The sequence below is a fragment of the Taeniopygia guttata genome, chromosome 1, assembly GCF_048771995.1.
Source record: "Taeniopygia guttata chromosome 1, bTaeGut7.mat, whole genome shotgun sequence".
Classification (NCBI taxonomy): Eukaryota; Metazoa; Chordata; class Aves; order Passeriformes; family Estrildidae; genus Taeniopygia; species Taeniopygia guttata.
The window spans coordinates 109,705,360-109,726,741 of NC_133024.1; the positions used below are offsets into that span (position 1 = coordinate 109,705,360).

General features: G+C 41.7%; 1 protein-coding gene across 1 annotated transcript; it reads right to left on the reverse strand.

Annotated features, from left to right (window-relative positions):
- Positions 1-1,772: 1,772 nt before the first annotated feature.
- Positions 1,773-20,213, reverse strand: LOC115497347 (uncharacterized). The gene is made up of 6 exons (XM_072936710.1): positions 20,135-20,213; positions 19,924-19,990; positions 19,189-19,739; positions 17,647-17,752; positions 16,786-16,905; positions 1,773-14,153 (listed from the first exon to the last, which is right to left on the reverse strand). Exons 1-6 carry the CDS (start codon positions 20,211-20,213, stop codon positions 14,150-14,152), a joined length of 927 nt encoding a protein of 308 aa, XP_072792811.1. The 3' UTR covers positions 1,773-14,149.
- Positions 20,214-21,382: the final 1,169 nt, after the last annotated feature.

Below are 21,382 nucleotides of genomic sequence, written 5' to 3' on the forward strand. Positions count from 1 at the left end.
GGCAGCAATGCCAGAACCCACAGCACCTGATGCCTCAGGCAGGAGACCCTTCTCTGTCCTTGTGCCTTGTCAGTCACACCTTCCCACTCTTGTGACAAGGAGAGATCCAGAGATGAGATGTTCTCATGCATTAGTGGGATGCTGGCTACTTCAAAACTATAAATGAAGGCTGCCTGCAGAGCCCAGCACCTCCTCTGGACAAGGGTTCAAAGCAGGGAACCCCCTCCCTCCAGGGGTTTGCAGCAAGTCCCAGAGGCTGCTGCTGCCACCAGCAAAAAGGGGACTTGCACACAGAGGCAGGAACCCCTGGGAAGAGAAGATTGCCAAGGGCAAATGCCTGTTACAGCTTTGTGCAGAAAAACTCATCTCAGAAATATCTGTGAACATCTCATTACCCTGCCTATCCCTGATTCATCCCATAAACACCATAGTTTTATTACAGGTGTGTTTCTCCCAGAAAACAAACAAAACCCCCAAACAAAACCAACAAAACAAACAAAAAAACCCCCAACAACCAAACCTCTGGTACTTACCATTTATTTAGATTTTGCTACAGCACAAACATCCAGGAAAACAGAATTAAAGTAATGCATGCAACTCTGATTTCAGCATTTCACAGTTCTGGTGGCCAGGCTTTGTCACCTTAGCAAGTTTTTGAAAGAGCATGGTGTACATGCAATGTTTCCTCAAACTTAAGGGACAGAAAAAAATAATCAAACCAAAAATTTCTTTTTTTTTTTGGGTCAGTTTTTTGACAGCTGCACACCTGATAAACAGAGTGACAGTATTAACACCCAGTGGACTGAGTCAACCAAGAAGCCAAAAAAACAGGGTCTATCTTTCTTTGCAGTGTCCCAAGCTAGGAGAGAAAGCAGAACACAGATCTTGTGTTTCAGACAGTGTTCTGGGGAGCAGCAGCATCCAAGCTTCCCATGGCTGCCCCTCATCTCCTGCCATCTTGCCCTCATTACCAGTCTGACTTAATTATTTCCCTTTCCTATGCTCACAGCAAGTCTGGCCCTGTTTCTTGCCTGTTTTACAGCTTTCTATTGCACATGAATCAGAACTGCTTCCCACCTTCATCCACCATCTTCCTCTGCTGCTTGGAGCTTTGGAGGCTTGGTCTGCCTTATCCATCCATCCCATCTCCCAACTGAATCAAATAAATGGGACATGAAGATGCACTTGAGGCAAGATGTGCTAATACACAGAAATACCCCAAATACATTGGTATACCCACTCCTTCTTCAGCCTCATGTTTTTCTACCTTTAAAGAAGCGTAACTGCCTTCTTTTTACCCTATTTTCTGCCCCTCTATGCCACTCAGAAGACATTTTCACAATCCATATTCCCCAACATACAGCCTGGGGTTTGTTTTGAGGCAGAACAAAAGAAATAACTTTTTCCAAGTGGTGCACAGTGCAGTTCTGGAGTCGAGGCAATTAGACCTAAAACTGTCTAAAGAAAATGACTTCACATCCCAACTGAAGAGAGCATATGGAACAAAATGTAATGGAAGAAGGACACAGCTGAAAACAAAACAAAGACGTGCCATATTTCATAACAATGCAGATGTTAAGATATTGAAAATATTTTTAGCATGTACCAGGGAACACAAAAAAGAAAAAACCCATTGGGAATAAGAGTTCAGATCTACATTGTTCCCCTGTTTTCATGACGTTTACAATAGTATTATTCCCTCCCACCCGCCACAAATTTAAACAGCTCCAAAACAAGCTCTTCATTTTGCCAAAAAAACATCAACATGTTCATTATTTTTATATCTATTCTAGTGAATACTACCTGAAGCAACCCATTCAACTCTCTGCAGCTGGTTTTCTGCCTTCAGAAGCCTTAATTTTCTCTACATGGACCTCACCTTAGTCACAACCACGTTGGACCTTTCAACTCCCACTCCATTTTTAGTTTTGAGTTCTAAAAGTTTTGGGACTTAAGTCCCAGAAACTCAAAGTAACTTAACTCAAAGGGCATATATTTTATTTCAAAGTCAATCTAACACTGTAGGAGTTGTTCATGTACACTCACTCTGCTGTGTCTTATCATCCTTTTCCATTGCCCTCTCCTCTAGAAATTCAATTTTTCTTCAGCTGGGTAACCAACACATCCTTCAGCTGCTGGGAAAGGTAATTTCTCCTTTTTTTTTGCCCATGACCTGCCCTTTTGCAGGGACACAGATAAATCCTACAGTAAGAGGAAGACCCAACACAGCATGACAGAACTGCTTCCTTTAGGGTCACTCTGGGCTGTCCCACCTGAACATCCCTGCACGATGCTCTGCTGACCATTGGTCCTTGTGCCTCCCCAGCTCCACCTACAAGACCAATTACTTGCTTGGCCACTCTGCTGCCTTTCTCCAAAGGGTGAAAACAAAGCACAAATGCAGCTGGTGTGGGGGTTCTGAATTCCCCCACCCACCCAAAAAATGTACAGGGGTAGGCAACTTGATGTCACTGGGGGACAGAGAAGGGAGTCAGGGTTTTCTCACTATAACTGGAGATTCTCCAGTTTCCAAGAACCAACCTTCATGGTGACCTCATAAACTGGACCAGCTGAGGAGCAAAAACTCCATCCCCTCAAAGCTGCACACCCAAAAAGACGCCAAACACCACGAGGCTGTAGCTCCTTTCTCAGCCTCATGGGCATCTTGTGAGATGTGCAACACCCTTCATTTGCACTGAGGGCTCTGCACGTCCCAGGAGCAAAAATTCCATGAGAACAACACAGCTAGTCAAATCCTGGATGCTTTCTCAACGCTTTAGACTTTCTGAACTTACAACACAATGTTAATCCTCACCTGCCCTCTGGGATGGGAATTCAATGTCCAGCAATGGGTAATTATTGCCTGGATAATTCACTCCTCTCATAAGCAGCCTCAGTTATCCCCCAACAACAACTTAGATAAGGAAGGGAGCCACACAAACTGATTTATGCTGGTGGTGACAACCCATGTGCAGCCACAGTGTTTGCAGAGGAGAAATACAGAGAGTGACACCAGAGGGGCTGCAGGGAAAACAGCAAGGTGATACTTCCATGTCCAGGGTCTGCACTGAAGAAGCCTTTGGGTAAGACCACATATGGACTTCAGCAGCTGAGCAGCTCAAGTCTAGTTTATATGGGACAGGAACAGATAATGTTTTGAAAAATGTCTTCAGGCTGAAGCTGCACAGTGCTTTTCCTGGTAGCTCACCTCATTACAGGGAACCACCACACACCAGGAATTCTTGGTGGCTGGCAAAGATGACCATTATTGAAACACATAAATGGACAAAAAAGCCCATGTGAAGGCAGCCAAACAGCTCAGTGATGATCTTCACTTGTAAGTTGCCCAAAGCAGATCAATAATTCCAACTTTATTCATGGAAAAGCCAACATTTCACTTTATTGTCAGGAAAGAAATGCTGCTTGCTTCTCCCCTCCAAAATTTCTCAGGCAGCTCTGCTACAACTTTAGAGACATTGCACAGTCCCTAAAGTAAATAGAGTCCCCAGGACCTATTTACCTGCCACTGCCACCATCCATGACATTGTGTCAGAGGGTCACACTAGACTATTTATACAAGAGGAGCAGCTTTGGAAAGCCTGGTTTAGTCTGCCTGTCTTTAGCTACAAACTACCAGACACAGGTTTCAGAAAGATCTGCCAAGAAAGTAAAATCTAACTTGTCAGAAAGGCAGAAACAGATTGCAGAAGGGCAAGCTGGAAACAGGGGAGTTCCCAAGAGGTCTTAGAGTTTGTTTAAAAAAAAAAAAAAAAGTAAAATTTTTCTAGTTTTTCCCTACGTAAAGAGGAAAGTACAGTTTGACTTAATTGCAAAGCATAATGATAAGCCAGCATATATGTACATGACTCATGTTTAAATAATTACAAAATGCAAGGAGATACAGAAGACACAATTTAGGACTCTTTTCTTACGCTGGAGATACAGAAGACAAAATTTAGGACTGTTTTCTTACTCTTAAGACTCAAACAGCAGAATCAGGTCTACTAACTCTGTAGTGAGTTACAAGACTCAGACAGCCTATATAAGCAGATTTATCTCCAAATATTTCCCCAAAATCCCATCTGCAGGCACCAATTGCACACAGTGAAGGCAAACTCTAAGCCAATGCAAGGCCATGCTCCTCTGGGAACACACAAAGCTGGTGCATGTCTGAAACCTGCGACCACAGCCTGGACTGACTGACACCACCCTCCTGGAGGTGCAGGATCACTGAACAATTCCCCCAACACGTGCCTGGCAGGCAGTGCTGTGGAAAAGAAGGATTAGGGCAGTCCTCAGACACCCAACAGATGCAAGCTCACCAATTTTGCTCTTTCTCTGCACGGCGAGATCAATACTACAATGCACAGACATTGGAACTGTATGCAGAAGGTGCTAAATAAAAGTGGAGAAGAAACAGAAGAATCCCCAGATGATTTAAGGGATAAAACCAAAGTGTCTTCAAGTGAGACTTAAGGATTTAAGTCTATATGAATTATCAGCAAGGATAATATGTTTGAACAGAGTACCAGGTTAAGTGATGGATTCTCTGTCATCCCCTTAAGTTTTTGCAAGACACTGAACACAGCAGAATCATTGCAGAATATATTTCTGTGTCCTTTGGCATGCAGGATGTTTTAAAAGACAGCATGAGGATCTTTCTGGCCTTGAAAACAAAATTCTGAGGGCTGTGCTAAAGCTGAAATCTAAAGAAAATATTTAATTCTTTAAACAAATAATGTGTTTCTTATTTAAATAAAACCACTTTCAGACACTAAGCATTATGAGTGGGGAAAGCACAAGCATTTACAAATGCCAAGTCAGCTTGACAGAAATGTTAAGAAATAATTTAATTTCAATGAAATATTTTCTGCTCATTCTCTAACTGAGGAAAATTCATGCAAATGTCAGTCTTGCCTCCTACCAATTATGACCAAAATATTGCCTTTTACTTCCCATCAGTGACACACCAAGTACTGGCATTTTTATTTCAAAATTTGTATGTAAGGACACAGTTAACATATCAGTAAAAGGCTGTGGTTAGTTAGGTAAACTCCCAGTGGTAAATTTAGTTATTTCCTGATGTCACAACTTAGTAAGACAGGAAAGTCTTCTGCCAGTCTTCTCGACATACAGCAACTGATTTCAAACCAAGAGGAGATACAAAAAGCTCCCCTTTTGCAATAAAGCAATTAATCACTGTCTGCTAACTTTCTTTCCTGCTTTTGTGCCACTTTTTAAAGGAACTCCCCACATTCTTCTTCCAAACGTAGATTTTAGGTATAACATTAAGCAAGTTACTAACATCAAATAAACAATTTCATTCTGTGTCTCACAAGGCCATGGTTCTTTGCACATCTTCACATTCTTTTGTCACCCTCAATCCCCTCCCAGCAGCTGTAGAAAACGAAAACATTAAAAAAAAAAAAAGAAAATGAAAATACATTTAGAACTGTGGCAGAAAAAAAAAAAAAAAAAAAGTAAAGGAAGTGCAAGGTCAAGAAGTGCAAATATTAAACCCCCACTACATTAAAAACTGAGAAATGCAATAAAGTTAATCAATCATTCAGGTTTAATCAATGGGTTTCTACTTGAATTACCTGAGGTACAAGTAAATACTACAAATTTGAGTTTGAAATTTAGCTTTGAAATACAGTTATGCCTTTGAGGAAAACTTTCTGAATGAGATTAGACAGCAAATATGATGGGAAAGAGGAAATAATTAATTAAGAAAAAGCAAAAGGATACATACCAAAGACTTTGTCTGTTGTCTAGTGTCTTTCTTATTCTACAAAAAGCTACCTAAGACCAGAGAGGCCCTTTGCTTCTAAAGGTCCCAAAATCCATGCATTGTGAAGCATCATGGATATCCTCAATAGTAAACATTAACTTTTGATTTAATACAGTCTGGAACCACCCAAAGGGATGAGGAGTAAAGCCTCCAAGGTCTCAAAGCCAGCTCTGTCTCCATAGAAATCTCTTTTTTTTTTTTCCAGAACAAGAACAGAGGAACATACTACAAGAATTGAAATTCTTGAGTGGTAATTAATTCATTAGTGACATCTTTGTAAAAGCTCCACATAATATTTTAACCATGTATCAGCCTCAAAAATCTCTTCAAGTCAGGCAAGATAAAAAGCACAGTTTTATTCATGGCAGAACAAGACAAGTTCTACAGAACTGTGATGAAAATTAATGACTACAATATGAAGCAAATAATACCAGCCACCAAATATTCACAGCTCAACTAAATGAGAGGCACCCTGAGAAAATTCCAGCTAAGCTGCTTGGATTCTGCACTTTCCAGCAGCCACTAAAAGTGGAAACACAACTCAAGCACTGAAACACCTGCAGGGTACATTTTGTATAAAGTGTGCACAGTTTAAGCCAACCCAGACCCTATAACATAACAAAAATGGGTAATTCCCAATCAAACATCTTATTTTTCCTTTCCAGATACACTGAGCTCCTTTGGGCAGGGAGCTCCAGCTCCTCACCAGTGACCATCAAACATAACCCTGCTGCAGCTGGAGGGGTCAGTGGCCTTCTCTGGAGGGCAATTCAGGAAAAAAAAAAACCCAACTTGGAAACTCAGAATTGCCCTGGAAACCCCAATTATTTTCCACTAGGCAGAGAGGAAGCACAGTCAGTGCTCCCCCAAGACTAAGGACAGCCCTTGTGGATGCCCCACCAAAGTCATCAAAGCTAATGTCCTTAAGCTAACACCCCAGCAGAAAATAATGCTGCCTGAAAGAGGGGCAGAGGGAGGGAAAGCCTTGCCTGACAATGCAGGAGCATAAAATGGATTTATCAGAGTGGGAGGAAAAGGGTGATAATGAAGAACATTTCAGTGAGACCAGCTTGACAGAGATTAACATTCAGTGTAAAAAAATAATAATAATTTAGAGGAAAAAAAAAAAAAACCACAGTAAAGTGACTGCCTTGGGAGAGAAAAATGTGCTAGATCCTCAAGGTGCCATGCTGGCCAGATGTCTTTACCAGCAGAGCTGGTGGAAAACCCAAGTGACTAAATCAGCTTGTAAAATGAGAGAAGCTTCTTCATAAGGGTTTTAGACTACACCACCGTGGAGACGGCAAAAATAAAAGAACATTCGAGACAATCAGAGCAGGCAACAAAACCATCTCAGAACTTTAACAAGAAGGCAGAAGTATTTCTCTCCCCATATAACCAAGAAAACACACAGCTGCCCCTCAAGGAAAGTCCTGTGCTATTTCAGAAACATTTGGTCTAAGAGATGAAACTCTTTATCTTCAGATACACTTCTGCATAAAATACCAAATGTAAGGGTTGAAGATATATAACATTTTCAAAGTAAAATATTCCCCAGTTCAAATGTGCAAAATTAGATGAACTTATTTTGAACACATGACCACTGAGAAATAATAATCTTCAGCAAGCAAGTAACAGTCAAAATTCAGATGTAAAACCAGAATCATGTAACAAAACATTTGACAAAATTATTTTTAAAAGCATCTTTTTTAGTAAGACCTGTTTAGTTATTCAGCCATTACATCTTTTGCCTGGCCTTGTTGTTTGGTTCTTTATTCCCTAAACCTTTTGGTTCTTTATTCCCTAAACTTTTTGATGAATTTTTGTCCTAACCTCTGACTGCATTAAATGTAAAGAGCCTGATGGACATGAAATCTAGGCACACATTCCTCTTTTCCACTGAACAATTTCAACTCTTGCTGCTAATTACAAAATTCTTGCCTGCATGCCACTGCTCCCTAAGTTACTTAAATGTCTGTGCTTTTTAGAACAGCTATATATTTTTCTAAAACTTTATTTTTTACAACATACTACTCCCCCAAAACCTCACAGATAAGTTTGATTTAATTCTAACTACCTAAGAATTTTCTATCTCCCCAGGTTTATATAATCCATAAGTTTGATCACTATGTTCCAAGACATTAATTAATGAGACATAGAACACGAGGAAATTTCTGTGGGACAAAACTTTCTTATATTTTGAATCATAAAAATGAAAAAAAACCATAAAGTAATTGTGAACCAGTCATAAATCAGCCATCTATTTAATTAAGTAATCCACCTGGCTTCAAATTCTTATGAGTTTTCTAGGTTTTGCTGAATCAAAGGAACTACAGCAGACTTTTGGAAGGACTGCTATCTTCTAAAGGTTTCAAAAGTCATTACAAGCACTACTTCCATTCTCCTCCATTCCCCAGCCTCAGAAATACAAAGCAATTCTATTTCAGGCTGAGATTTCTAGGTCTGTTTACAGAGGAGCAAGGTGGGGGGGAAATGTTTCTTTTCACAGACTTCGTTAAATAAAAGATTCACAAGGTATTTTTGCAAGAAATTAATAGAATCATAGAATTGTTTAGGCTGGAAAAACCCTCTAAGGCTATCAAGTTAACAACAATTAACCCAGCACTGCCAATCCACCACTCAAATATGTCCCCTGTGTCTTAAATATCTGCAAGGACCAGATATTTTGAGAGAATATCTGGTCTTCCAGATATTCCACCACTTCCCTGGGCAGCCTGTTCCAGTGTCTGACCACTCTTCCCATGACATTTTTTTTCCTAATATCCAATCTAAACCTCCCCAGTGCAACTTGAGGCCATTTCCCCTTGTCATTGTTACCTGGGAGAGGAGACCAACCCCACCTGGCTACAACCTCCTTTCAGGGGGTTGTAGAAAGCATTAAGGTCCCCCTGGCTTTCCTTCTCTTTGAGAGTTAAAATTAAGAAATTTCGGGTTGATGAAGAAGGATGAGGAAACATTGTCCCCCTGCTCAAAAGCATCTTCACCACAGCAAAACCTTAACACCTTTACAAATTGAAAAAATTAATAGGCAAATGGCTGCATGGGAAATAATTTGAGAAAACAGAGTTTAAAATGTTGTCAGTTCTTGGCTGGTCTCTGGAAAGGATCATGTGAATGTTTATCTGGCAAGGAAAAATACATTAAATTGAGTAACCCTCTCAAGGCATTAGCCACACAGCACACCATCATTAGGGTAGCCCAACTTGCTCTGACTGAACAAGCAAAACAAAAACTTCTTTAAACTTCATAAAATAACCCAATCTCGGTCAATGAAGATAGCAGTGTTAAGTCAATGTGTTTGATACGCTCTTAAATATTCATTTCAATTAGAAATTATTTGTGCATGGGGTAAAAGCATCCATGGAGCTTATGTTTACATGTGTCAGGAAGCACCAAGATGGATCAAAATTTTAAAAAACTCCACCTATAAATTTGATGATTAAAGGTAAAACTGCTGCGAAGCAAAGCAAAGACAAGCAGAAAAACAAAACGAAAAAGAAGGCATATCTAAAAGTTGAAAAAGCAAATTGGCCATGGTTTCAGGGTCTGAAATTAGAGGACCTGGAATTTCTGTGCATTCTCAGGAGGCAGCAGGATGCAGGGCTGTGGGAGGTGATGTCAGAATTGCGTCTGTGCCTCGTCACTGGGCTCAGGAGAGACCTGATAAGCAGATTTCTGTTTGCTTTGGGCCCTGGCTTCCATTTTATCAAAGGTTTCATAAGAGTTTACAACTTTTTTTGTGAGCAACACAGACTTCATACAACCAAAATCTGAATCAAAGGCAGCACATGACTTTCATTTTGACTTTGGAATTATTATTATTTTCATTATATAGTGCACAACCTCCTCAATTATCAGGAACACTAAGAACCATCCAGATAAAAACTAACAAGTAGAATCAACTATTTGTAAGGCATCAGAGAATAATTATAGTGCCTGACATCCTCCCCCCCCAAAATGTAAAATACAAGTGTAGTTGATGATAAAAAGGAAAATATAAAAAAAAAAAAAAAAGTATGTATGCACAAGCTTTATAGCACTGAAATAAACAATCTGTTTTCTCAGAGGATCTTGTATTAGAAAAATGTAACTGAAATAGTTTCTAAATAACTGATTCCACTTAATTAAAAAGAAAAAAACATACAGCAGTGTCCACTTTCTAAGATAACACACTGGAATAAATAATTGCTTGGGAAATATGCAATGGCTAGTGCATCCCCTTAACCACTTCAGACCACACACTACAGTTTAAAGCATTATTTTAAATAGATATGAAAGCCAAACCCTCTATGTTACTAGTGAAGTTCAGTTCCACAGTGCCTGGTAACAAATTCTTTTTAGAGAACAATCAAACCTTGCTGTTATCCTGTGCTGACCCAATTCTCCTTTAGTGTCTGACTGCCAGCGTTCAGCTTCATTACCTCACTATATTAATTAGTGGATAAAGAGAAAACCAAGATTTTTTTCCTATACTTTTTCTTTCCTTTAGTACAACATTCTGGGATAGAAAATTAAAATCAAGAAATTACTCTAAGAAGCCTGTTTTGCTACTTTTGAACAAATAGGAAAACTGAAGACCATCCAAAGGAATCATCGAAATAACTGAGCTAATGACAGGACTGATTCTTCTCCCATTCTTGAGAAAGATGAGTGTCTTAGGTGGTAAATAATTAGGTAAATAATTAACCCTTTCTTTCAAACAGGTTCTACTGCCTTAATTCTGTAATTTACAAAAACTCCATATAATCTTTTCGCATGATTTTTCATTTTATTTCAGAAAAATCTGATTTTACTTTTTTTTTTTTTTCCTTAAACAGAATATTTTAGTCTCATGTTTTCATATGGCTCTCAGATTAATAGGCAACTATGGAAAACTTTGTGGGACAATCTGAACTTTAGTAGGAAACAGACACTTCCCCATGAAACTCTTAAAAATGGGTTTAGCTGGTATTGTCTTTTCATGTATTTTTATCTTAGTACCACTGGGGGAAAAAAAGTGACCTACAAAAACCTCTAGAAAAATCAGATCTGACAGTAACATATGGAATGGGTATATTCAAAGGGCAGCTCTGACTTAGGGAGGCCAGCCTGCTTTGTTTCCCTTGTCAGTCTGTAGCCAGTGCGGACAGACAAAACCTCCAGCAGGTAGTTCAGAGCAGAAACCATTTGGGGCGCTCCTCATCACCTACTGGGGAAGCTGAATTATTGTACCAAGCCCAGGAAGCCAAAGAGACAAAAATTCCTGGGTTAGATTAACCTTTGTGTTCCCTGCACCATCCACTCCAGTGACTCCTTGTAGGGTGCAGCATGGCATTTGTGCTGATTTTGTTGTGTTCACACCAAGATCTACCACTGGGAGACTCTTCTTTGATGTCATTTATTACTCGGTTGGAAGGCTACACAATCCTGGTTTCATAACTTCTAAATAATTTTAATATTTAAATGCCATTCTCATGTCTAATGGTCAAGTTGTTATTTATTTTGAACAACCTATTCTCTCAAAGATATTACTCAGCTCAAGTCTAATAGAGCTTTAGTCCTTCTACATTTGGATAAGGAACAAGCCTAGGTGTAACCTCACCATTTTTATCAGAAAAGAGATTTCATCTTCCATGTTCAAAACCTGTATTTTTCCTTTTATTGTATCAATAAGCGTTTTATCCTGAACCAAAATTCACCAGTTTATTTTTGCATGTAGGTTTTTAATTCAGTCCATCTGAAGATAAACTTCAAGGGATAACAAGTGTCCAACTTACTTTGAAGAAGGACAGAAGTTCAGCTGAATGCAGATACTTCAGAATTAAAAATCTTATCTCTCTTGTATGGGCATTAAACTTCACATACCACACAATCATAAAGGCTGAAAAAGACCTCCAAGATCAGAGTGTCCAACCTTTGGCCAATCATCACCATATCAACTAAACCACAGCACTAAAATGTGGTCTAGTATAAAGACTGAGACATTCTTTAAAGAAAATTGAACTTTTTGCTTTGGGAAGTTACCAGGCCCAAGAAAAAAAAAAAAAAAAAAATCTGTCCTTCTCAACATCTTTTCCTCACCAATATTTCTGTTTTGTATCTGGAGTAGCATTTTTCTGTATGGGATTGCATTTTTTCTTCATTTTACATAATAATAACCACATTCAATCAGGCCAAAGATACACCTATCCTCACATTGTGTCTTTAGAGAGCAGAGGTCTGGGAAGAGCACCAGGACAAGAAAAGCATGCAGGGATGGACTTTGGGATCCCTCTGCAGCCTTCAGGGACTGGGCTCTCTGCTCTTCTAAGCAAGAGCTGATGCTTTTGCACTGACAGTCCATACCCAGAAAATCCTGCAGTATGTGCATGGCTCACAGCTAAACTGTGCTCTATGAAAAAAATATCACTTCTTACTTGTTCTGAATATGTCACTTGATAAATTTTATTTGATCCCCTCTGGGTCTTGTTTTACAAGACACACTTAATGAACATTCCCTGTTCTTTTTTTTTTCCATTACACTCCTATATAGATTTTTATCATTTTCATCTTTAGCTGCTTCTTTGCCAGGCTGAAGGTTCTCAATCTATTTAATTGCTCTTTATCATCACTGCCACCCATTTCTAGTTCTGTTATCTCCCCCTTTTCCCCTTTTTTTCCTCTCATTCTTCCTTTAAATCCAGGGCTCAGAACAGCACCTTGAGGTCAAGATAAAAGCACAGGCAGTTTGCAAACTGGCATAGCAGACTCTGCTCTGAGAGCCATTTCTCCCTAATTTTTTTTCCCACCAATCCCAAACACTTGATCAATGCTTGGATTTGTCACGATAAACTCTCTACATTGCTTCCTTCCATGCTAAAATCTCAACAATGGCAGGATTGTTCTCCTCCACATGCATTACTTCATAGCAGCAAGCTTCAACCCCACTTACTAAGCATCACAAGCTCCCTCTTGGGCTCTTCATAACTGGCCTTCATTTATGCTATTCTCATTAACTTAGAATCATTCTGCACTCTCCCTTCCAGATCACCAATGCATACTGGTGTTAATCTTAGCACAGATCCATGAGTAATTCTATCCATCCCTTCTGTTAAACAGGACATTTATTCATCTTTTGGCCATCAGTCTAGGACAAAAAAAATTCCTCTTATGTCAGAGCAGTTTCATTTTGCTCAGCACCTTTGGTGAGTCGCTCTCACAAGACTCCCTGAAACCCCAGTGTACTGCATCAGCCAAGTCACACTTACTCACAACCTCAACAGTGCCTTCAAAGAACTCCACCAGACCTGTGAGACTGTTCTGACTCTTTCCTGGTACATCAAACTGTCCACGAATGCTTTAGTTTTCTTCTCCATGGTATTTACCAGAAAACTGGCTGGTATGAATGCCAGTCAAACTTGTCCTGTTCTTTCTCACAGGCTTTCTGGAAGCCTTTCTAAAAATTGGCATCACCTTTGGCACCCTCAGCTTCACTGCTGCTGTGAACACTGCTCTCTCATATGCCTTTGGCTACAAGAGCAATATGATTTGAGCTCTTCTAGATCTTAGTTGCCTACTGGACCATTGGCCATGCCATTTCTGATCATTTTGAAAGAACTCACAACAAGTTTCTTTGCCTTCTACAAATTGCATATCAGGCTTTAACTTGTTTTACTGTTCATTTCATGTTTATTTTGCATGAATTTCACCTTTTTTTAATTTTTGAACACGTTTTTGCAGAGTACCTTTACGATCCCTCCATCTTGCTCAACCATGCTAAATATCCCTCAAAGCCTTTTTTACAGTGGTTGTAAGCATTTTATTCTCCTGGCAGTTTCTCTTACCAGGCTGTCCAGAAGAACCCTAATCAGTGTCCTGCCTGATACCTTCTCTATGGCAGATGTGGACTGTCAATAACTCACTGCAGAACTAAGCCATCAATCCCTCCATTTTAAATTCCAGTCTTCCAACATCTGCATAGAAACACATCCATTTTGGTCTGTCCTGTCTAAATAAGACCTATTTTTTCCAGCAGTCCTTGACTGTTCTCTAGATGACCTTCATCAATTTCTGCCCCACATACTTCAGCCACAGCCAGTGGCACCTTGACCTGCGTGCCTTTCCTGCTTGCCCTCATGCAGAACATTGAAATCACACTGCAGACTGATGTGCACAGCTCTTTATTCTTCACCTTTTATCCAGCAACTCACATGTTGCTTCCAGCACTCCTTTGGTAACATTTATGTCTCCAACACTTCTCCATTTTGAGAAGACAGCCTAGACCCCTTTTGCTGTAAGCCACTTTGGCATGTGCTTGGAAGGTTTCCAAATGCTCCCTTCCACCACTGGTTACACTCCACAGCAGGAGATGTCTCTCCATCACCTGGAACCGACACCAAACAATGGAATTCTTAGAGCAAAAGGATACTTGGCCATCACCTGACAGCAAGGTCTCATCTACAGGATGAGATTTTTTGGATGTAATTTCAGGGTCATTACTCCTTTGCAGGATTGATGTCCCACTGCATTACAGCTTCTCATGGAACCCCAGTGGCAGCCTCCCTGGAGACAGAGGTGGGAATACCTGCCTGGAGGTTTGCTTTACACATTTGCTGATGGAGAGTATTTTCCTTACACTCTGCATGTTGTGACTTTCACAAGAGTTCAGTTGCATTAATCTGCAATGATCATCTTGCAGTGTCATAAACTATCCCTTTGGTTTAACAGCTGCATTTATACTGTTGAGGGCAAGTAAATGCTTGTTTTTATGGGTTTTTTTTTTCCTAACTGTAGATCTGATATCAACCTACAGCCTGAGAAGCCAAAGGGTCTAGGCTAAATAGCCTCAGACACACTCCTTGTGTTTTAGGCTTATTCTCATTGTATTCCATTGAAATTTTAATTTGGTATATCTACCTCCAGAGACTTTGATTCAGACTGTCCTCATCCTCCTGGAAGACATTGGCTTTCTAAAAATCTAAAACCATTCTAGTGGTTTTCTAAAAATCCATCCTTAATACTGGACTGGTTGGTGCTTGTGAAAGCGAATTTATTTATTTTGTGAAAAGTTAACTTCTCCTCTGCCTTCCATTCAGCATCTTTAATCCATTCCTCAGGTTCCCACAAATAATTTCCAAGACAATCCTATGAAAGCAAGGAGGAGTAAGAAAGTTTTATTTTTCTTGTGTAACACTCTGGTATCATTAACAGGCATTTCCCATAACTGCTGGGCAATCATACTTTATAATCTAACAGATCACAGCCACTTTATGATAGCATGAAAGGACTGATTGTGCAAACACTTGAACACTGCTTCCCTAAGACAACAGCACACATAACCAGCCACAACTTTTAGTTCAAAACAGAAGCACAGAAGTGTTTTTTAAGATGCAGCCTCTTCTGCACTGTTGAGGGGAGCTGTGCTTACAAACACGCCCTTCACCAAATCAAAGAATATTCTACATAACCAAGAATTGCTGATTCAAAGTGGGACCTCACGCGTTTAGATTCCAAATTTAGATTTCTTACTATGAATTCTACTTCCAATTACATCAAGTCTGCTGCATTTTGTTGGCTCTGATGTACACAGCTTTCGACACAAAAGAAGTCTTGAGAGCTTCCACACACACGCTGTCACTGCTGTATTTATAGGCAAGATGCTCAAACATTTGCATTTTATTGTAAGGGGTAAATTGTGCCATACAGTACAGAAAAATTCAATACTGATTCACAAAACAGGCCTGATTTTTCAGTTGATAGAAAATGGTTCTAGTTCCCTTTCCACCATCAAATCTAATTTAAAGCAACCCACTGTAGTGCAAATACATCAGATACTTGGTAATCTCCTGTAATGGCAGGGAAATTCATCACAAATTGCTGAATGTGTTCACAAGATGATTCATAACATAACTGCTATACACTGGAAAAGGCGCTTAAACAAGTGATTTCATTCATTTATGTCAATACTTCATAATTAGCACAGAGAAGTATCTGTAAATTGAACTCTTGAGCATCACACTGCTTAGTTACCATTTTTTTTTTTAATATTTTCAGCACTTGATGTAATGGAAGACCCCATTAAAATTTTGTGCCAATTACAAATGACATTTTCATTTTCTCTTCTAAATGTGTTAGCACAAGCTAATGAACTCAACAATGTTTAACAAAGCCATAAGCATATGCTGACCTGTGCTACATAAACAGTTCAACTGTCTTTATCAGGGATATTAATGTGAGTTTTTGATGGATATTTAAACCCTGTTGTTCAATAACATATAATAATAAAAGAACTACTGGCCTATATGGAAGTTAGTGCTGATGCTCACTCAGAAGTAACAGCTGACAAGAAAAACATGACAGCCAGATGTTCAAAAGAGCTCTCTTCTGCACACCAGCCTGAAGACCTAGATTCAGCCACCTTTTCATTTGTAATTGAAGAACTCTGAAAGCTTTGCAGGGTGTTCTGTCCAAGGCACACAGTATTATGAAAGCATCATGATGTACCCAAAACCAGTGATCAGGATCTTACTATTCCCCAACAGAGACTCAGCTTTTCTACAAAGATCTTACAATTTCAGGGCTTGAGTGCCCACAAAGCCATTGCTGAACTATGGTTTCCTGGCAGGTACTTTATGCACTGGGTGAAAATAATTAATCATTTCTACTTGGATTCCATAATCTCAAGATGCCAAGTCACTATAATTTAACAGTTTAGTGGTGACAGCTGGTTGGTTGTACCTATGGGGTGCAGAGTCTTAGCCCATTTTAACAGCAAAATAAATCATTCTGCAGCTTCCTTTGCAACTGGGCATTGCTCAAACTGTGCCCAAGGCCAGCTCCTGCAGAGGGGCTGACAAAAGGTGACTTGGTCATCCATGGGAATTTGCAGTCGAACCACATTCTCTCAGGAGCAGCTGAAAGGTTTAGACAAACTGCTCTCCCAGACTAGAAGAGGAAGTGCAAGACTATAAATACATCCATGATCACAGTGATAATTCCACTTTGACGCTTCTTACCAGGATAACTTCCCACTCATCAGTTCTAAAAAATCCTCAAGCCCCAGCTTTGAGCTTGTCTCATCCTCCATGGCTTCCCAGGAATCCAGGAATGCAGATCCATGGACTAATTTCCACAGGCTGTGCACACCAAGGTAAATATACAAGAAAAGCTTTACCTTACTCTAATGTTGTTAATTAATGACCCAATAATTATTAAAATAATCTAGTATCTCCCTGTGCTTTGAAATAGGAGACCTATTCTTGAGCTCTTATTACATACTGCTTCTTTTTACTTTTATTTCTTAATTGAAAACAGTTACTTTTTTTTTTTTAATTTTACAAGATTTAAGCCTTAACAAGGTATACATATCTTCACTGGACACTTATTTGCAATTACATGTAATTCTTAATTACATTTTCTTAATTCTGCAATTTCCCTCTCACTTTCAGGGCTTATTAAAAACTTTACTGATAAGACATCCAAAACATCCAGACATGCAAACTTGTCTCTTGCATCTAAATTTTCTCCTTTTCAAGGATATCCAGGCCTGTAACTGCTGCTAGGTATATCAATATAAAATCTATTTATTTAAAGGGATAAAAAACAAACCAACTTCAGGCTACTTAGTGTTCCAATTCTCAAAAGTTACAATAAACCATAAAAAGTAGGAAAATCCCATATCTCCTTCCATACCGCCTTCAATGTATTTTTGCCTCTTTTAGTAGTCAAATATAGATTTTTCCATGACATTTTGATTAAGCACTCACTGTGAACACATTAAGTGATAATTGGTCCAAAAATACTTATTGAGCCAGGAATATCAGAATACAATAAATACCAGGAGCACCATAGGCAGCTGTATGAATCACTTCACATACCTGTGGTTTTCCAGGTTCCTGTGCTTAGTCATGAGTACACTCTTCATATTCTTGTACACAGAACACAATTTCTGCCAATTTTTGTTCTTGGCTTCTACACTGCCACCTGTAGTCATACAAGAGAAATTAGCAATATTTTATGCTGCAAATCCTATTAGCACAACATTTCAGCTCACTTGTTTTTCTAGACAAACATTCTAAAGCTTCCCTTTAGTAAAAGGTGCATTTCAATATTCAAACCAAGTTATTTACATTTTTCTCTTTAATACATTTGAAGAAAAAAGAATCACCACCAAACAATCCCAAATAATTTTAAACCAAGAGGACACTTAAAACTCTCAGAATCTTTGCAGATTTTTATTTTATCCTTGTTGCTTGGGGGACACATCATAACCTTGACAGAACAAGATAACTTTTGAAGTGGCAACGCAAAAACATGTGCACCTTATTATTTGGTAAATACAAAAAACCCAATCGGATTTGTTCTTCCAACAAAAAACCCAATTGGATTTGTTCTTCCATCTGAAAAAATGAACATAGTTTTACAGAAACTAACTCAGCTTAGTTATCTTTTATAGGTCATAAGGAAATGTATGCAAATATAAATTGCTAGTATTTGAAAGATTATCACATGCAATTAGCAGTGATCTTGAACTTTTTTATACAATGAAAACGATTCATTTTATTCCAGCCTTATGGCACTTTGAGCAATATGCCACAGATCCTGCCAAATTAACAATTTACTAACAAAATAAGACCTAAACACAGTACACCCGGAGCCCTCACGTCAATCCTTCCCTGAAAATGTGAAAAAAAAAAATCAGAAAATGCACGGTTCCTGGAAAAACCGAAGCTTCCTGGTGTTCAGAACACGGGTTTCACAGAATAGCGAAGTTTCGGAGTACAAGCTCTGGGGGGAAACCTGCCTTTTGCACGCACATGCCTTCTCCTTTCTTCCAGCTAAGAACAGCTCACCATCCCTGGAAGCGGAACGCTCCCACTCCGCTCTCCCGGGAAAAGCGCTCCGGAGTCGGGAGCGGGCAGGAACAAACTCGTGTTCCCGCACCACGGGAGGCTCCGGCCGCCCGCTCCCCGCGCTGCCCTACGGCGGCGACACCGCAGCCGCCACCAGAAACCCCACACCGAATAGAACAGAAACCGAAATCAAACGCGATTTCCAAGAACAAGTTGGTCTTAGGGAAAAAAAAAAAAAAAAAAAAAAAAAAAATCCCGAAGATGATATAATAAAGAAATAAAATTCCCAACCGCCGGCGAGGCTGCCCACGTCCCGACCAGCGCCCGCCACTCCCGGACGGGAGCGGCTCCGCCGGAGCCCCCCGGGACCCGGCCCCCATCCCAGCCCGGCTGCGGCCGCTCAGGTGCGCCGGGCACCGCCCCGCTGCCCGCGGTCCCCGGCACCCCCGAGCCATCCCCCAGCCCCACGGGCCCCTCGCACTCACGCCCCCCAGAGCCGCCGGGGACTCTGCCGGGACAAGGGGTCACCGCTACAGCCGCGGCGGGGAGCGGGCGCTGCCCACCCACCTGCGCTGGCCGGGCCGGTGCCGCAGGATGAGGCGGCGGCTCCTCCTCGCCGGCGCGGCTCCCGCGCTCGCTCCGCGCCGCCGCCGCCGCGCAGAGCCCGGGGGAGCCGCGCGTCCCGGGTGCCGCCGCGCCGCGCGGGATTCCTGCGGGAGGGCGGGCGGGAGCGAGCGAGCGAGGGAGGCGGCTCATGGCTGGGCACAGCCTCCCGCTCCCCCTGGCTCAGCCTGCCTCTATCCCCTCCAGGCACGTTCTGCCGCACGGCGCCCGGGCGGACCCGCAGCGCGCACCTCCGGCCCCTTCCCTTTTTATCGCGGGGCCGGGGCTCCCGCCGCTGCCGCCGCCGCCGCCGTGCGGGGGGCTCGGCATCCGCGCCGCCGCCTGCGCACGGCCGGTCCGCCCCCGCCCCCGCTCCGTGCTCGCACCGCCCGCCACCCACCTGTCCGCGCCCCGGCCCCGCCGGAGCCGCCCCCGCTCCGGCCGCGCTCACCGCAGCGGCCTCCGCCAGCGCGGAGCTCTGCGGCTCCCGCCGGAGCCGGCCGCGGGCTCGGGCTCTGCGGAGGAAGGGAGGAGGTGGCGGTGACGCTCCCGCGGCTCCGCGTCCCACCTGTGCCCGCAGCCCCCGAGCGCCGCGATGTTCGCCGCCCCCGCGGCGGGGAGGCGTTGGAGAAGCTCCGAGTGCCTCCCCGCTCTGCCGCCCAAACAAACGAGGAGTCTCGGCCGCTACAAATAATTTACGTGTTCAGGAACGTGCTGGAAGCCCAGTTGTTGATGGGTCTCTGACAGCTGGCGTTGAGAGGATAACCTAGCGGGAGGTGGTAGGCTTTTAAAAATTTGAGTTGCGATGCTTTAAAAACTCGAGGAAAGCAGCAGGTAAATACAGGAAAGTGTTAGGAAAATGTCTGTGTTGTAACTAAAACTGCAGCTCAACTTGAGGTTGTGCACATGCCGTCTGAGCTCTCGCACTGGTAGAACAGCTCATCCTTATGAGCACTTCTCTCATTCTCTTTTGCCTGGTGTATTTGCATCTTGGAAACACATGATGTGTTTAAATTCTTGAGTATCTTTTTGTTCAAATGGGTGATGTTGGCATTAAGAGTGTGCCCTAGCACAACCCAGTGAAGGAGCGTTGGGAGGAGTTGAATGCATTGATGCAGCATCACACCAACTGATAACCATTTTCAGATTTGTGTGATAGAGATATCCTACATTCATTCTTCCCACAGCAATAGGTTCCACTTTGTTTAATGCTGCTGTGCCCACCTGAAGCCCCCTGGCTTCACCTGCAGGGGACACTGCCCTGGATCTTGAGATTTGGGGAGCGGCTAAGGCAGAAAGTCACACTGTCTGCCTTGTGTGGAGGAGAGGCAGCGTCCCAGGAGGCAATAAAGGAACCGACTCAAGCTGGGGAAAGTCTCAGGTTTAGTCCAGGCTCCAAAGAGCTCCAAACTCCAGAAAATCCAACACCCCAGAATCCTCCCAAAACTCTCCCAACAGCAGGGTGGTAACAAGGGGAAGGGGATGCCCATTAACCAATGAGGGAATTTGGGGGAGTGGAAGGTGAAAGGATAGATAGATACAAAAACCAATGGGGGAAACCTAAGGGAGGCCCCCTGGTCCTGATCCAATCCCTCGACGTCCAGGGTAGAAGATTCTGGAAGAGTGGGATGGGCAGCCGAGTGATGGACAGGGGGATGGCGGGGAGGGGACAGGGGAATGACTAGGAAGTTTTGGGGGGATTGATATTGAGGGGAAAGGTGGGAAAACTCAGGGTAGAACTATGGGGGGGAAATGGGAGATGAAGGGGCAAACCATTACAGAAACGTAAAAACACAATACAACACTTTAAGACAACCTTTACCTTTCCCAAATGTTTCATTCTAATCCTAATATTTTGGGACCCAACCTTTTCAAGGTAAGCCAGAAATCTATACATCATGTTACAAACTGTGATATCAGCCTACAGTCTAGACATATTAAGAAGTAAGCTACAAAAATAAAATAACTTTTCTTCATGTAGCCTTCTGGAGAATTTAGGCTAATTTCAATTCCTCTTCTTACATTTCATAAGTGAGACGCCAGACTACCTGAATATTTAATGAGTAGTAAACCAGAAATCCGCAAAAGTAGCTAATATAACACACATATTTTGATAGCAACATAGACAGGTACTTATCTGAGAGAAGTTTGTACAATT

Coding starts and splice junctions, on each gene's coding strand:
- LOC115497347 (XM_072936710.1), bottom strand. CDS start 20,213: ATGCAAATACACCAGGCAAAAGAGAATGAGAGAAGTGCTCATAAGGAT. Junction 19,991..20,134: donor CCAGTGCGAGAGCTCAGACG/GCATGTGCACAA, acceptor ACCTCCCGCTAG/GTTATCCTCTCAACGCCAGC. Junction 19,740..19,923: donor TCCAGCACGTTCCTGAACAC/GTAAATTATTTG, acceptor CTTCCTCCGCAG/AGCCCGAGCCCGCGGCCGGC.